Below are 18008 nucleotides of genomic sequence, written 5' to 3' on the forward strand. Positions count from 1 at the left end.
TTTTATACCGTCAACCCAGACCAGTTGGGATTCCCGTGGGCCACACACAGATGTCCTCCCTCAGAGAGAACTAGGTCCAGTGCAAACTAGGACAGCAAGTTAGCCAAATCGTTGCCTTTAGAAGTTTGGGGGCCACTTGGGTGCTTTAGTAGTCTGTGCAGACTTTGGTGTTCTCAGTGCTCTGTTATCCAGAGCACCAGAAGCAGAAAGTGTTCAATGCTTCAGTGAGATCAGGACTTGCTATACACAGCAATATAATTCCAGTCTTCATGGTTCAATGTCTCATTTCTTATTACCCTGTACCCCATGGCTTTAAATTCTTCCTCTAGTTTTCAAAGAAAATCACACACAGGTAGATGTTCCAGTCGCCCATAAAAGATTTCAATAGGATTTAAATTGGCTGCCAGATTAAAATGACCTCTCAATATGGGGAAGTGCCTTTGCAGCTTTCTGTTTCTTCACCTTTCGTAGGCTGTGTGTGTGTGTATGTTTGTGTGTGTGTGTGTGTGTGTATCTCTGAGTTTCTGATACAGTGACCTAAATTCTTCGGCTCTTAAGTTCTTGGGCTATTGCTTTTGATCAACATAAAATCCACAGAAAAACACAGTTAGAGCACACAGCAAATGAAACCCTCATTTTATTGCCTGTACTGTGAGTTATCCCACTCAGCAGTGGGAAAAACCTTCATCCTAGGAAGCCAGGAAAAAAAGAACGTGATATTGGTCCAACAAAGAAACACCAGAATTTGGGCAAATTTGCTAATGGACTTAGAGAATTTAGAGGAATTTCAGCAGTGGGATGAAATAAAACCAGTGACTCCTCTAAGCAGCTGGGAAACATCAAGTCATAGCTCAGATAGTCTCTTTCTGAGCCCACTCTGGACTCTGAAGCTAAATACCCTTGTTCTGGACTCTTCTAGCTCCCCCGGCTGACCTGATGTCCATGTTTTACCTGTTCTATTGACACTCTGTGCTGTATTGACATATGTACCTATCTTCTTTAAAAAGCAAAGAGTGTGTCACTTTTTTGGGGAATGTAACAATTTATTTATAATTGCATGGTTACAGCATTATTACTATTTTATTTTTTTAATAAACTTTTAATTTTAGAACAGTTTTAGATTTCCAAAAAAAAAAAAAAATCACCAGGGTAATACAGAGAGTTGCCATATATATATACCCTGGACAGTTTTCTCTGTTGTTAGCATCTTACGTTAGTATGATACATTTATTACAATTAATGAACCAATATTGATACATTATTATTAACTACAGTGCGTTCTTTATTCAAATTTCCTTAGTTTTAAACTGAATGCCCTTTTTATGTTCATGGTCCTACCCGGGACACCACATTATATTTGGTTGTCATGTCTTCTTAGGCTATGACAGTTTAGACTTTGTGTTTGATGATGGTGACAGTTTTAAGAACTATTGGTGAGGAATTTTGTAGATTGTCCCTTAATTGTGATTCCTTTGGAAAGAAGTCACTATGCCCAACTCGCACCTAAGGAGTCCGGAGTTAGGCTCCACCTCCTAGAGGGCACAGTATCTACGTAAATTATTTGGAATTCTCCAGCACAGGAGATTTATCCCTGCTCTCCCATTTATTTATTCAGTCATTTACTTATGAATATGGACTCAAAGACATTTATTTTATACATTGGGTAATAATCCATACTACTTTTGTTACTTTGTTGCTCAGATTATTCTAGTTTTGGCCATTGAGAGATCTTTCATTTGGCTCCTGTGTCCCTCGACATGCCCGCATCATTTTGAGTGTTTGTTTGTTTGTTTGTTTAGCACTTCCTTACTTTCTTACTTTATCTTACCCCAGATGCTCCAGGCTCATCTTGTATATTTCGTGTCCAATCCTAGAATCAGCCATTTGGCCCAGGAGCCCTGGTTCCGTTTACTGGAGAATGGTATCAGAAACCAATATCTGGGCATTAGGTCTGCTCATCTTCATCACTTTCATTTTTTATCTAACACAGTGCCTGACATGTAACAGGTTCTCACTAAATATTGTTGAACAGCTTTGTGCTTGTGGGCAAGGTGTGGGCAAGGTATGCTGTTGTGTGCCACACAGGAAGATGAGCTGTGTGATCTTGGTTACATTGAGTTGGGGGTAGAATGTTTGGTTCTAAATGCCCTGAGAATAGGAATGAAGAAAAAGAGGAAGGAAGGAAGGGAGAGAGGGAAGGAGAAACAGACAGATATTGGCTTTAGAAGAAAAGATAATGGAGTCACTAATCTATTGGAGATGGAAGAGAGCAAAAAGAAGATAAAGATCTTGCGAACCAAAATACAAACTGTTCTTTTTAATTGCATGAAGTAGGTTAGAGAGGTTGGCGGGCTTACGTCTTCAAAAGAGGAAACCAGGGTTGTCCACATCCCAGCCAGTGTTGATCCAAACAATCCAGAAACGAGTCCGTGGATCTGGAGAGCCCTGCTGAAGCTTGAGGAGGCCATGGAAACTGTTTTCATTACCAGGGTTTGAAGTTTCATTACTCAAGTCGTTGTGACTGGCAGATGGGCTGGAACAGTCACATGTGGTATTCAAATCACTGCTGGAAGATGTGACCTCTGCCTTCAGTGAAGAGGGCCAGAATAATAGCACTAAAATAGGGGGAGCATTTGCAAAGTTTATTGGAGTAGTGGTGGGTCCCTTCATCAGATAGTGCTCATGGCATTTTTTTATCCCCTCTTTTATCTGGATAAAAATGTCAAAGAATTAATAAAATCATGATGTGTGGTTCACAATATATGTAGCTCACTTGTGAATTATAATTTTTTCGTGATCTATCACATTTTTGACAGTGAAAATGTTTTTAAAAACTGAAACAGTGGGGAAATTAGGATTTTTACCTTGAGGCATGTTCCATGAGCAGTTGGACACACTTTATCATGTGGGGACATATGCCTTTTAATCCCCCTCCACAGTCATAACTCAAGGGGACTAAATCATAAGTTTTTCCACCAAAGATCAAAAAAGCAGACAACTCACGGAGTAGGGTCCACCTCATTAACCTTTATCTCACGTTTCGTATTCTCCTCACCCAAGATTTAATCACTTTACAGGTGGAGAAACTCATGCATTTGCAGTAAGAGCCCCCTGAACTTGCTTTTAGTACCCATCTTGTCTGAAAAGGAGTTTGCACTTGGTATAGGAAGCAGAAAGGCTATCTTGCTGTAAGAGAGGCCAGACTCACAGAAGTGGGTTCTGGCTAAGGAATCTGGTCTCACTGCAGACGTTTTGCACAGAGGCCAATTCTTGCAATGATGTGGTCAGACGTGGTAGAACCCAGCTGCTCGCTCCATTGAGAGGGGCTTTAGCTAGCCACACAATCTCTGAGTGCTGTGTCTGAACTGGATCCAAATATCCAGCCTGCTGCAGCCCACCCATCCCGCACAGCGATGGGAGGTGGGTTGCTGCAGAGCACAATATTCATAGCAACTGGTCAGAGAAGTTACAGATATAGACATAGCAATTTTAAAAATGTAACATGCAGTGGTAAAGTGGAATATAAATGTATTCCCCCCTTTTCCCCATGAACTATTAGAATACAGATAAAAACAATTTATGTTTTATCTTTGGTCTATTGATAGACATTTTGTGAGTTTTGTTACTTACACCACTATGAATGCTTTTGGGTGAAAAGCCATCTGGTCCCCTAATACTTCTCTGCCTTAACGTAGGGGTTAAGAGAATGTATTTCTGAGTAAGGCTTCCTGAGTTCAAATCCTCATTCTCTATTTCCAAGCTATGGGACCTTGGCTAGTTTGTGTAACCTTCCCAAGCCATAGTTTCCTTAGTGGTAAAGATAACAATAATAGAATTTACCTCAAAGCATTACTATGAGGATGAAATTAAGTAATACATCTTTAGCACTTAGCGTAAAGTTCTTTTTCCCTTTGAATTTTACTTTTGATTTGATGAATACTACTGTCTCTTGCATGGAACTTTGACTCAGGTTTTTTTTTTGTGTGTGTGTGTGTGTGTGTTTGTGGCGGGTTGGTAGGTATGGCTGATGAAATGAAAAGGAAGAGAAAGAGGTATGAATGCTATACTAGTTTACACAAAAAACTAACTCCGTTAAAGAGTTATCTTCTTTGTTAATATTTTTTGTGCTGAAACTTTAAAGTCTTTTATAATGGAAATACTCCAACATGTCTACTTCAGACTTTACATGTCTTAGTGCTTTCCAACTTAAATAAGACATTCATTTATTTCTAGAATTAGAGTTGTTTTTTCTGTGTGTGAGTAGAACAAATGCCACCCAGCTTGTTTGAACGAGTTCTGTTAGTTTGCAGTTCTCATGACCGAAGTCAGCAAAGGAAGAAATCTCACATCTTTCTAATATTTTGTATTAAGCCACAATAACATAGTATATAGTGTTGTTAAAGGATGAATGGCAATGAGATTAAGACAATTATCATTTGAGGATGTTGGTTAAAACAACTTAAATTATAAATTACTTATTATACAGTATAAAATTATGAAACTCAAAAAGTCAGAGCATGTAAACTAAATAAATCACAATTCAACATTATCTAGAATCTTAAGGCATGCAGTGAAGTGAAAATGTGACAACTAATGAAAGGGAACTGTAACAGCTAACTAATAAAGCAGAAAGTACCCTGTTTATGAGATAAGATGTTCATACTTTTAATGTAAAGTTGTCGGTTTACATAAAAGATGATGATCAAGGCGTAACAGCATATATTTAAAAAAATGAACAATTTTGGATGGGCATTCAGCGAGAAAGCAAAATAATTCTCTCTCCATTTCCCCAGATCCTCATCTCTTAATGCAACCAGTTTCAACCATTTCTGTTTTTAGTTCTTATATTTATCTCCATGACACCATCTACTATGCTTGTACCTCTATGTCTAGATTTAAACAGTACCCATTGGCTCCTTGCCATGAAAGATGGGGATATATCTCACATAGATATATTATCTACCATGTTTTGTCTGTAGATTAATTCTAAACATTGAAAAAACAATGAAGAATGTCTGTATTTCTATGATTTTTAAAATACCTTGGAAAAAAAACTTTGGAATATCTTGCTTTGTAGGACTGAAATGACTGATTCTGGACTCTTTTTTGTCTTAACTTTTTTACCCTGTTATATGTGCTGTTATTCCATAAATATACTTATTCTTGTCAGACAACATGTCCTGATTTTTGTTTGAGAAACATAGTTCCTCCAAACATAGGATACCCTGCAAAGACTCAGGGGTCCTCTGAAGCTCTTCCAGGATTTGGTTTGGGGTTGGATTGGATCCAGTGGAGTGGTTGTAATGGGCTGTTGGTAGGGAAAGTTTGAGGTGATTGAATTTAGCTTGGATTATCATTTTAGATTGAGAGAACTTTTATGAAGTGTGAAAGGTTTGAGTGTCCCCCTGGCCCCTGCCCCTGCCCCAGCCCCCTACCCTATCTTCTCCTCTCACTTCTCTTTGCAAGATTCTGAATTGCCCTGGACACTCTGGACTACAGTTTTGGGCACTACTTTGTCACGGAAGTGGCAAAGGATTGAGAGTCATTGGCTAAGAATTTTTAATAAAGTCTTTTTTTATTATTAGTTTCAGGTGTACAAAACAACATAGTGATTAGACATTACACCCCTCACAAAGTGATAACCCCAACAAGTCTACTACCCATTTGATACTGTACATAGTTATTACTATACCATTGGCTATATTCCCTATGCTGTACTTTATATGCTGTGACTATGTATATATATAGTCACATATAAATATATATATATATTTAATTATAGTTGACATTCAGTATTATTTTATATTAGTTTCAGGTATACAGCATAGTGATTAGGCATTTGTATAATTTATGAAGTGATTCCCCCAATAAGTCTAGTACCCATATGACACTATATATAGTTTTTATATTATTATTGACTGTTTAATAAAGTCTTTCTTTCTTAATCTCTTTTGGTTCCTTTGGCTGAGTAGCTAATTTAGATCAGAAAATGCTTCCATCATGATGATGACACTGTGTTGTATTTTCATTGTCCTTTTCATATATGAAGCTTTTCATGTCCATTATTTCATCTGATATATATATATATGCACACATACACACATGATATATACAAGGCAGACATTTCATTATACCAATGTATAGAGAAATAAACGAAGGCCCAGGAAGTCCCTAAAGTCATATACTGTACATATTAAGCCTCTATCTATCCAATCATTTTCTGTCTAGCCTTGGAGAAGCCCTAGGCTGTTGGGTTAGATTTAAGGGCCCTTTCCCTGGCTCCTCCATCTTTCTCCCTACTTCTCTTTCTGACATCAATATCAGTTAGTGTAAAGTATGCATTTTTCCCTGTGGAGTGTATCAGGTTCTCTTGGGCCACGAAAGGAGTACAGGACAGGGCAGAGACCTTACCTCAGTGTGGTTGAAGTAGTGACTTCAGGGGACATGCAGGAGGATTCTGTGCTGTTACAAATGGTCTGCATATATATATTATAGGAAGAATGTATGAGTGCACTACAACTGACTGTAAGACATTTGACCTTCCTCGTCAGCCCCTGAACTGGAACTAGCATTAATATTTAGGCCCTCAGATGCAGCAAAGTAAAATGAATGTTTCTTTTGGGTCTCTGTGTGCTCTATCCTCTGCCTTAGTCTCCTGTGTAGAGTTAGCTAGGTCATTACCCAGTTGCTCCCTTAAATTTTTAAATATGGATCATCTGGATTCTGAATGGAGGCTTTGCTCTAAGACCTGTGGATGAGCTGTTTGTAAACAAGAAACCAAGAATGACATTCACTTTATTTTCCTGTAACTGCTGGTATCAACTTTGTTTCCAAACTTTGGCTAAACAAATATTTACATGTTTTGGTTTTTATTTACTCTGACTAATGTCAGAATTTGCATTCCTGTAATTCTGGTCAAAGGAAGAATGTAGTTACATTCTAGAGGTGAGTTAGGCAATAGAAAAAAAATACACATAGCTTCAATGAGTAGCAATTTAAAGGCTTATAAGCGATAGACTTTATGATGGTCTTTGTTACTATATAACTAGATAGGTAGGGAGTTTACTGTTTAAATTAGACTAATATGCTGCATAAATATTTATGTCTGTGCATCACGGTAGAAAGCACGGGATTTTACATCTCCAGTTTTTATTTTCCTGATGTTCTGTATGCATAGGTGATATTAAGGGACATCCTTATTGGTATCATTGTCACAAACGAACAAGCCAGTTTTGAGTCCCATGAGTTTACTTTTCTCTGTCTGCAAAGATTCATCCTGTTCTTAAAAATCAGGAATTTTTTTCTTTTATTTGGTTGTATATATCTTTTTTTAAGTACAGAATTCTTATGATTGAATTTTTATTTGTTTCAGACCCAATGTCTGTGGATCACGTTATAATGCTTACTGTTGCCCTGGATGGAAAACCTTACCTGGTGGAAATCAGTGCATTGTTCGTAAGTAAATGGACAATCTGCCATTCTTCATTGTCTTCTTTTGTTGTTTTGGTTGCATGGTGATTCTTAGTATTTGGTCATTTGTAACTGCATACCATTAATATGTTTATAGTAGAGACTTTCAGCTCTAAGATTTTCCTATTTTCTCTGAATCCAGAATCCAGGTTGGGGAAAACGTTAACTTGGTCAAACTACTGTTATACTTCTTTTAGTGTATGTCTGAGATATAGAGACTAGAACCGCAGAGTATTGAGATACTTTGATCAACATGACATGGCATTACATATGATGCGCTTGGCTACATAGATTATGTCATCACTTTGAAGGGATTTTTTTTTTTTTAAAGATACCATTGCTGCTTTCCTTATTGTAACTTCATACTTTATTGAACACCCACAAGCCTACTCAAATCTTGTACTTTGAATTTGGGTGGTCGAAGCCAAAGGCAGACCTAACTTTTAGACAAAGGGGAAAGGAAGCAGATAGAGGATCAGATGAAGATCGTAGAAAGACTAGGGAAGAACTCAAATGGTACCAGAGATTCCTCTGTTGACTCTGCCACTGTGGCAAACCTCCAGATTCTCCACATATCCCACAAATGCTGAGTGACACACCACATACCAGAAAAGATGCTATTTACTGGAGGTACTAAGTTAAATTAGTTATGACATCTGTCCTCCATGAACTTTTATAGTCATAATACCAACGAAATAATTTTCAGTTTTCAGAAAACTCTATTATTATAATGGGAGATTTTAGAGATAAAAGGACTTTAAAAAGTTACGTAATCCACCTTCTCATTTAGCCAGGAGTGGTCTGTAGAGAAGAATAGAATATTTCAACCAATATTCTTTTGGTGGCCTGAAAACGTTAATCCCTTCCCCAATTCTTGATTTTGACCAAAAGCAATTTATTCATTTGGCATGTTGTGATTTATGTCAAAATCAAAATTGAATCCCTAAGAAAGGGGTATAGTAGTATTTGGAGTTTTCTAAATGAGCTTAATAACAGAATTTTTTTCCCTAGTGCTCTGTAGAATCTTTGAGAAATGCTGTTTTCAAATATTTAAATAAATGTTTATAGGATCCTTTGACAATTTATTTCTTAATAGTTTTCAATCACCATCCTTAGTTATTTTGATGTTTCAATGCATTTTCTATCAAATGTATTATATTTAGCCTGACACATCTTGTTTGCCTCTTCCAAGGTTGTACAGGCATTTGAGGAAGGATCATGCCTATGAGTATAAAAAGTAGTGACCCAATCTTAGTCTGCTGATAAAGAGAAATCATTTGCTGTTGAATTTACACTTTCTCTTTTGGCCTCTAGCAGAAATTTGGTACCAATATGATATTAGTCTCTGGCTGGCATGAAAATCTTAATATGTTTCTAAAAAATGAACAGCTTCCTGACTGTGGAATCAGTACTATTGCATTGGATTCCAAGCTTCTCCTCTCAGATGGTTGATGTAATTCACCACAGGACTAACTGTAGGATAAAAAGCTGCTCCGTAGATCAGGTGTTCTCAACTGGCAGGATCTGATCTGGAGAAGTAGTCTTAGCAGGCCATAGTATTCTTTATACCAATTAGTAAATAGTAAGCTTTTATGATAAAATAGGCTTCCAAGAATAATGTTGTAATTCTTATATCATTAAATCTTAAAGTTAATATAAAAAAAGAATGCTTGTAGGTACATAAATATGTTTAGATGCAGGATTTTTGTTGGTTTTGTTTTCCCTTTATAAAATGTCCAGGGCTTATGGATAGACTCAGTGCTGTGGAATAAGCAAAGAGAGGCTGAGAACCAGTGAGCTGGAGAAGAGAGGGACTGCATTTTACAGCCAGAGTTGATTTAGTCCAACAATTTGTTTTGTAAATGAATCAACCTGAAGCCTACGGTCACATAAGTCAGGATGGTGAAGTTAACGAGGAGCCCGAGAGCCCAGGTTTCCTCCTTTGGAGACTGGTCCCTGTAAATCACCATGAGCTGAACCCATGTGCTAACAGAACTCTGGTTTTATTCACAGCCATTTGCCGGCATTCCTGTGGGGATGGATTTTGTTCTAGGCCAAATATGTGCACTTGCCCATCTGGTCAGATATCTCCTTCCTGTGGCTCCAGATCCAGTGAGTATAACATGTCATTATATATAATATTATTTTATGTGGTTACGTCCTATTTTCTCCTAAATTTGCTTTTGGCTTTTCTCTTGCCTGCAATACATTTTTCACTAGAACATCTGCCTTCTCTGTTCTGCCCAAAATACTTGGAATGGCTCTCCTTAATCTGGCCTCCCATTTCCCTTCTTCACTCTTTATAGGGAAATTGCCTATGGGACATAGTTACTATGAGTAATATAAAGATTATGGCCTCCTTCTGTGTAGGTATTGCCTTATTTATCTTTGTATCTCCAATGTAAACACCATAAAAGATGCTCAATGAAATGATTATTTAATGAACATTTTGGCTCAAGAAAACTAGGCATTCTTCCTTGTGCTACTAAAATATGAATCTGATGAAACACTTAGAAAAACTCAAGACCCCCGCCTTTGCAAGAAGAAAATGTAAGAAGTTGTTATGGCTGTTTCTGGGGATGATTCATCATGAAGCACAAACATATTTTCTCTTTCAGAATTTTACCGCTTTTTGGTCATCCTATGATGCCAAATAAATATTTACTGTTCATTCTTAGGAACCTTTGCTTGCTTGTTCTATTGTTTTGTTTTGTTTTTCTTTAAATGTGGGGTCCTCGGCAGTGAATTAAGGGAAATGTGGGGGTTGGGTTAGAGGTGAGTCATTATTAGTTGTTAAAAAGTTGAAGTTCATGTCTATATAAACAGCCCCTAAGCACCTTAACCATCACCAAGGCAAAAAAAAAAAAAAAAAAAAAAAAAAAAAAGAAGACTTACGTTCCTTTTCCATTTTCCATTTCTGGTGAGAGAATGCACTCCCCTTACAATGTGTTCTGTTTTTGACAAGGTGTTAAGAAGAAGTGTTGTGGAATAAGTTGATTCTCTTTTGTCATTTGCAAGTAGAGACTTCGGCAGGGTCAAGGTTCGTTACCCAGTGCGAGTCCTAACATTTAAGCATGGCTCTCATTGGCCAGTGAACGGGATAAGGCAAGTACCGCTGGAAGCAGACCATCTTGGTGCCCACTCACAGACCTTGACATTCAGGAGTGAACATGGGCGACTCTGCCTGAGAGCTTTGTGAACTTTTCTTGGCCAGGGAGCATGCCAAGTCTGTATGCAGGGCAAGCTGGAAAGGCTGGGGGTTAATGGCCCTAGAAGCAACTTTTAACCAGTGCCAGATAGAGTGTTGGATAAATGCCCTACCTTCTTTGCCTCTCAGTTTGCCTAACTATGAAGTGTGTTCTGCACTGTCCCTGAAGTGCCCCAGTGGGACTGAGCCCCACTCGCCAACAGTAGGAATAGGCTTGACAATGTACTTTATTAGCTTCCCCCTCTCCCCTGTCTCACTTTTCCACCCTCTTACCAGTGTTTCCTGAAGTCACTTCTAAAATAAACTTCTCACATGTAAACTACTGTCTCAGAATTTGCTTTTGGTGGAAACCAAACAGAGACAGCCTAGTGCTAAATACAGACAGTTGTAGATTGGGATAGAAATTCCCCCTTGGGCTGAAACTCATTTGCTTATTGTACTGTGTGTAGCATATTGTTACTTGATCTCAGCTTGGTTTTGTATGTCCTCCAAGCAGCAACACGTTCATTCTACATATCAAGGGCACCTGAGCTGGAGGACTAGAAAGAGGCAGAAAGGTCAGCTGGTGACATAGGTACAAAATACTTGGAATGTATTGGACATCTCCATCCCCATCAGGGTGACCTCCAGGCTGCTGCTGAGCAGAGAGAGACTCGGGTGGGAAGGGAGTCTATATAACAAGTTGGGAATGGACCCATCTCTCAGATTAGTGCTTGAATCAACCAACAACACTGTACTTCTCTGGGGGAAGAAAATAGAGCCATATGACAGAAACAGTATCCAGCTGGAAAGGTCTTCCATGGCTGTGAGCTGCTAATCATTTCTCTGTTAAGTAAAAATCATGAGATGTGGAGACAGGATGTTAACAAGGCCAGAGGGAAAAGCTGTGGTCCTGGGAGACCTGAAGCTAGCAGAGAGGTGGGAGGAGTATAATGGTAAGGTCCTGTGGGCCAGAGTTAGGCGAGAGACTGAAGTTTAAGGCTTGAGGGTGACATTCTCTGAAGAGATTTGTGTCCATCTGTGATACTTGGACACTGGACAATGTCCCCAAGTGGCCTGTGGATGAGAGTGGTGTGAGGAGGAGGGTCTGGATCGTTAAGATCTTTGAGGCATTTGGAGCCTTTAAAATTGTTGGCTTGGACCCTACCTGAACTAAAATTGTCTACACAGCTTGAACAATTAAAGATGGCAGGATGTTTTAAATTAAGGGTAGCTGGTGATGACCAGAATTCATTTCTGATCTTTTGAAGTGATGTTCCAGGGAACAGCTATGCCATCCTATAGGACCTCCTGGCCATCCTATATGGCATAGGACCTCCTATGCCATCGTATAGGACCTTACTGTCTCCTGGTGTGGGAGACAGTAAATGCGGATAGATCAGTTTGCTAACTCTTCTGCTAGCAGAAGGATAACACAACTCAGTGAAATGTTTGCACTCACTACCTGTGGTTCTACTAAAAAGGGGTAAATTTAGACCATTTCACCAATGTTTCCTATTAGAAATTTTATCCTTGTTATGTAATAGAGGTCAAGGAGTTCTAGGCAAGTTGTAGGACCTCTGAGGCTTTGGTTTTCTCGTTTGAAAATGAGAGGAATGAAAGGAGGATTGCTCTTTGAGGTTGTTTTCAACTTGAGTGCTCTGTGACTCTGAAAAATAGAAAATGATCTCTTTGTGGCCTGAATGAGAGGTTGCATTTCCAGAAGGTCCAAACTGCCCTTGAGCAATCCCTTTGGACACCAGGGTGACAGGGCTTCCCTTAATCTATTGGGAGTCTTGCCACTGGTCATTGAGGCATCACGGTAAGAAGAGAAGATTGGCTAGACAGGGTCAGAACAGTCGGTTTTCTAGACTTTCATTCCAGCTCAATTAAGATCAGTCTCCAACACTATTAGTCTCTGAGGCCAGAAGTGGATCCTGAGCAATCCTAATTCTCATAAAGACCTGTCCTGGGTGACTAATCCATCAATCTACTCAAACTTCTCTTAAATATATATAAGTATAAAATAGATTATCTTCTTAAATAATATATAATATATTATTATAAAAGATGTTCCCTAAATTTTATATTTTAGAATTTGGAGATCAATTTCATGCTCATCTGTTTTCTTTTTCTTTTTTAAAGGGATTTTAAAAATTAAATTTCTTATTTTGAAATAATTATAGATTCACATTCCATTGTTAAAAATAATACATAGACTTCCTGGGTACCTTTTAGACAGTTTACTCCATGTTAACATTTTGTGAAACTAGTACTATATCAAAACCAGGATATTGAGATTGATACAGTCAAAATATAGAACATTTCCATCACCACAAGGATTCTTGATGTAATTCTCTTATAGTCTTGTCCTCCTGCCCTTGTGTGCTCCTTAATCCTGACAACCACTAAGCTATTCTCCCTGTCTATAATTTTGTTATTTCAATAATGTTATATAAATGGAATCACATAGTACGTAACCTTTTGGGATTGTTGTTTTTCGCTCAGCATAATTCTCTGCAAATTCATTATGGTGGTTGTATGTATTAATAGTTTATTCCGTTTTATTGCTGAGTAGTATCACATACTATGCACGTACCAGGTTCTTTAGCCATTCACCCATTGAAGGATGTCTGAGTTATTTACAGTTGTCTGGTTATTCAAACAGAGCTGCTATGAACATTCATGTACAGGTTCTTGTGTGAACATAAGTTTTCATTTCTCTGGGATAAATGCCCAGGAATGCAATTGCTGGGTTGTATGTTAATTGCATACTTAGCTTTTTAAGAAACTGCCAGATGATTTTCGGAGTGGCTGTACCATTTTATATTCTCACCAGCAATGTATGAATGACCCAGTTTCTCTGCATCCTCACCAGTTTTTGGTGTTGCCACTATTTTTAATTTTAGTTACTCTGATAGGTATATAGCAATATCTCATTGTAGTTTTAATCTCCATTTTCCTACTGGCTTATGATGTTGAACATTTTTTCATTGGCTTATTTGTCATCTGTATATTATCTTGAGTGAAATGTCTTTTCATATCTTTTGCCTAGATTCTAATTGATATTTTGTTGTTTTTGTTTTTACTGTTTTGAGGATTCTTTGTATATTTTACATACTAGTGCTTTGTCAGATATGTGATTTGCAAACCTTTTCCTCCACTCTGTATCTTGCATTTTTATCTACTAACAGTCATTCACAGAACAAAAGTTTTTAAGTTTAATGAAGTCTAGTTTAGCAGTTTTTCCTTGAATGGATCATGCTTTTGGTGTCAAGTCTAAAAACTCTTTGCCTAACCCTAGATCTTGAAGATTCTCTCCAAATTTTTTTCTATAAGTTATGTAATTTGATATTTTATATTTGCATCTGTGATGCATGTTGACATACTTTATGTATGAGGTGTGAGATTGAGATCTGGGATCAATTGATAACCTACAGATATCCAATTGCGCCAGCAACTTTTATTTTTGAAAAGACTGTTTGTCCATTGTCCATTGAATTACTTTTGCACTTTTGTCAAAAATCAGTTAGGCATTTTTATTCAGAGTTGTTTTTCAGTTTTTTGTTTTATTCTGTTGATTCATCTCTCTGTGCCTTTTCCAATACCATTCAGTCTTGATTACTGCAGCTATATGAGGTCTTGAAAATTGAGTAGATTAATTCCTTTCACTTTATTCTTTTTTCAAATTGTTTTAGCTATTCTAGTTCTTTTGCCTTTCCAGATACATTTTAGATTGTCTGTATCTACAAAAAACATTCTAGGATTTTGATGGGAATTACTCATGTATTAAACTTGTGTGACAATTTGTTGATTTGACATCTTTACTATGTGGAACTCCTTACACTTTGATAACATTTTATCATTTTCAATTCGGTGAGAATTTGGGGTGCTTGTACTCTCAACTCAAATCCAACCTCTAAGGGAGTAAGAAGGCCAGGGGAATAATTGTAGAGCAGTGTGTTAGTGAGTTTGAGTGAGTGTGGAGCAACCACATACTGAAAGTGTAAGGATACTCTGAGGATGGGAAGGTGGTGCTGTAACTCGTCTGGAAGAAGTGTCTCTTTGAAAGGCTTTTTAGGGAAGTGTGCGATTTTCATGGACAGGGAGGCAAAGGGTGGGTGGTATCTGCTGACTGGTCCATAGAAACAATTGAATTTTTTGCTTTCTAGTCTGCCATCTACGGAAGTGGCTTTATTATTGCTATCATATAACTTGTCTTTCTCTGGACCTTTTCCAGCTCTGCTAGGTTTTTGTTGTGTTGTTGTTTGAGATACTTCAGTGAAATTGCTCTTCTAAGTGGTGTGTCTTTAGGCACCACAGGATATTTATGCATTTAAAGAAAACGTCATTGCTGTTATTTCTCCCCGTGAAAATTGATTTTGTCCTGCAGTGACTCTGGACTGCAGACTTTGTCCTGCAGACAACTCTATGAACTGTTGACTCAGGTGCAGAGTCCAGAAGTTAGTCCAGTTGTTGAATTTGTATGTCTTGTGCTTTTCCTAGTAGTTCCTAAGTTAACATTACCTGCATACCATACAGATACTTATTTGCAAATTGCTCACAATGTTTTTTCTGTCCCTTGTTCCTGCCAAGATAATGGCCTGTCTTTAAAATCATTCCCAACCTAATGTACCACAAAGAAAATCATTACCTGAGGTATTTAGAACTAAGTGCCAGCCCTGCATCTCTCTTATTCCAGTATCTGCTCACATTGTTCTCTTCTGATTAATTATTTTAGGAATTAATTTGTACTGGGTATAACCTACACAAAGTTTCTTTTACTCTTCCTTATGCCTAAGGAAGGCATTCTGTAAGAATTTGTTGAATGACTGAAATGACTGACATCTTTTGGAACGAATATATAATTCATTTGGGATCCTACATGGATGCAGGTTAATGGCAACATTTTCTGTTAGTTCTAGGATATTGAGCCTTACTTGAAACCCTTTGAGGCTGTCTCCCCATCTTCAAAGGGAGGTTCTCACTGGGACTTCATACACCTCATGGGGCAATACAGGCCTACACAGTGACACTTGGACTCCCCTTGTATTTTCGGTTTCTGGTAAAATCTTAACACACATTGAGTTGAGGAATACATTCTGACTTGAAATATTTAGAGCATCCAATATCTTTAGAGCACCTTTATGGGTTTAACTGGAGCTCTTACTTTTCAGTTAGCTTTTTCTAGAGACATAGAACTTGGTCTCCAAATTGCTAGACATCTGGAATTCTTATTCACATCAGAGTAAATTTAGAGTGTGCATCAATGGCAGAACTCAATAAAAAATACAACCAATTTTTGTGTATATACTCTCTAAACTGTTCCTGCTGTGTAGTGAAGCTACGTATCTAGTTCCTTTAGTTCCCCAGAGAAATCCTGAGTGCTTGCTCTCTCCTGAAGATCAAAGACTCACAAAGAATGCAGAGTTTCTTTGGTAAACATGTTTGTGGCAAAGCAGGTGATTCAGAGCCTATTATCTGTTGATGAGCTTGCTCCCATGGCCTATGGACTCATGCATGGTTCATTGGTGTATTTGAACATTAGACTAACCATGCTTTATTGTTTCACGAGTCTGACCAAGTAGTTTATTATTTTTTTTTAAAGGAGAAAGAATATTTTATGCTAGAAAAGATTCACTTGAAAGAAAGGGCAGAAAAAATATAAAAGCATATCAGGAGGTTTTTATTATATTGAATTTAAATGTAAACTTAACCATTCCCGGAAAGAAGAATTCGTTCTATTTTTCAATTTAAACAAATAATGTAAAGTCACTGTTTAAACTACTGTTAGTTTTTTTTTTTTCTTAATCTCAAAGTAGCTAAATGGCTTTGTTGCTCATGTGGGAATGGAAATTAGCTTTTGGCATGAACCACTTTAATTGAAATCAGTTTGTGGGTTGAGTTCCTATGCTGCTTGACAGATGACATCATTTCCTGTGCTTTTCCCAAACCTCACTGTTTTGCTAAGATAGGATGAAGCTAAGTTTAACTTCAAATTTTAAAGCAACTATACACCTTTTCCTGACCTGCTTAGAATATTATCCAAATTTTTTACCAAATCATTTCTTTTGTACACTTGCAGAGACTTTTTTAGTTAAAAAGCATTTCGGTCGAGGCTTTTTAATAGAATCATAGGAGCCTAAAGTAATAGTCTGTTTCAATCAGTTTCCTGGGTTGCTTGACTTCTATAACAATGCTCCAACAAAGGAGTTATTTCTGCTTTTATACATGGGGAAGTGAAGATAAAAACATTTTTAATAGCAACCTACCTGGGGATGTATAAGTGCTTAGGACACAATGGACAACTTCTAAGTCCGAGATTTTGAGTATAGCTCTTGATATCATTATCAGGTAGCATGATTTAAATAAATATAAATTAATTTAGGAAAGTTTTATACAGAACCTACAAATAGACAAGGGCTGCTCTGAGCATTTATGGGGATATAATTAATAATCATGATACTCCCCACTTTCAAGAAGCTTTTAGACAAATGGGCTGGGAATAGGAGAAATAGCTTAAAAAATAGGTTGGATGATGTAATATACATTTCAAAAGAGAAGTATAAAATACTCTGGAGTCAGAAGAAAGAGGGCTTATATCTAGTGGAGAAGGAGGAGAGTACAGAAATTAGAAAAGATCAGAGGAAAGAAAAGACATTTGCAATGGGTCTTGGAGATAGGTAGGATTTCAGTATTTGGTGAGGACTGTGTATATAGTATGTGTTGGGGGGGGCGGGTTGAGAATTAGGGGCAAAGAGACAAAGAGAGGTGAAAGAGGAGATTCCATGAAGAGACTACCACAAAGTGCCTGGCATTTTATATGGAACATAGTAGGCACTCAGAAATATTTATTGAGTGAATGAATAAAGGACTGATAAGTAGATCTGGGACTGAGTCACAGGATGTATTAGGAGATTGCAAAGGAGCCCTGAAAGGCCCATGGGGGCATCCTGAGCAGGGCTTTGAATGCTGAGAGATGGAGGTTGTTCTTAATACAGTAGAGAGAGGAGCCCTTGAAGGTGTTTCAGTAAGCATGTGACATGTTCTTACAAAGGTGCATCACTTTCAACTTGACTTACCTTTTTGGTACTCTATGAGGGCATAGTAAATATTGAGTTCTGGAACCTGTTGTCTTGCTGAGATTTGTGTGGCTCCTGAAAATGGTCCTTTCTCCTGAAGTCAGCAGCCACTTTTTGATACTGTACTGAGCATCCTAACAAGGGGTGCTGAAGAAGGTGGCTGCTGGAGGAGTCTTCTTTCTGTTCCTGGGAGATTTGACCCCCATTTCCAGGAAGACTGAGCAGAAGACTAAATATACGAGGTATGATCAAAAACTACGGTGAATGTT

At 37.8% G+C, this 18008-nt stretch overlaps 1 protein-coding gene across 2 annotated transcripts in view; it reads left to right on the forward strand.

The window, feature by feature from the left end:
* Positions 1 to 18008, forward strand: part of FBN1 (fibrillin 1) — a 235070-nt gene that overhangs the window by 27576 nt on the left and 189486 nt on the right. For both annotated transcript variants that reach the window (XM_033108280.1, XM_033108279.1), the window contains exons 3-4: positions 7373 to 7455; positions 9484 to 9582. In XM_033108280.1, the coding sequence (XP_032964171.1) occupies positions 7373 to 7455; positions 9484 to 9582 (182 nt within the window). The remainder of the gene's footprint in view (positions 1 to 7372; positions 7456 to 9483; positions 9583 to 18008) is intronic.

This window comes from Rhinolophus ferrumequinum, chromosome 6, assembly GCF_004115265.2.
Source record: "Rhinolophus ferrumequinum isolate MPI-CBG mRhiFer1 chromosome 6, mRhiFer1_v1.p, whole genome shotgun sequence".
In the NCBI taxonomy this organism is placed as follows: Eukaryota; Metazoa; Chordata; class Mammalia; order Chiroptera; family Rhinolophidae; genus Rhinolophus; species Rhinolophus ferrumequinum.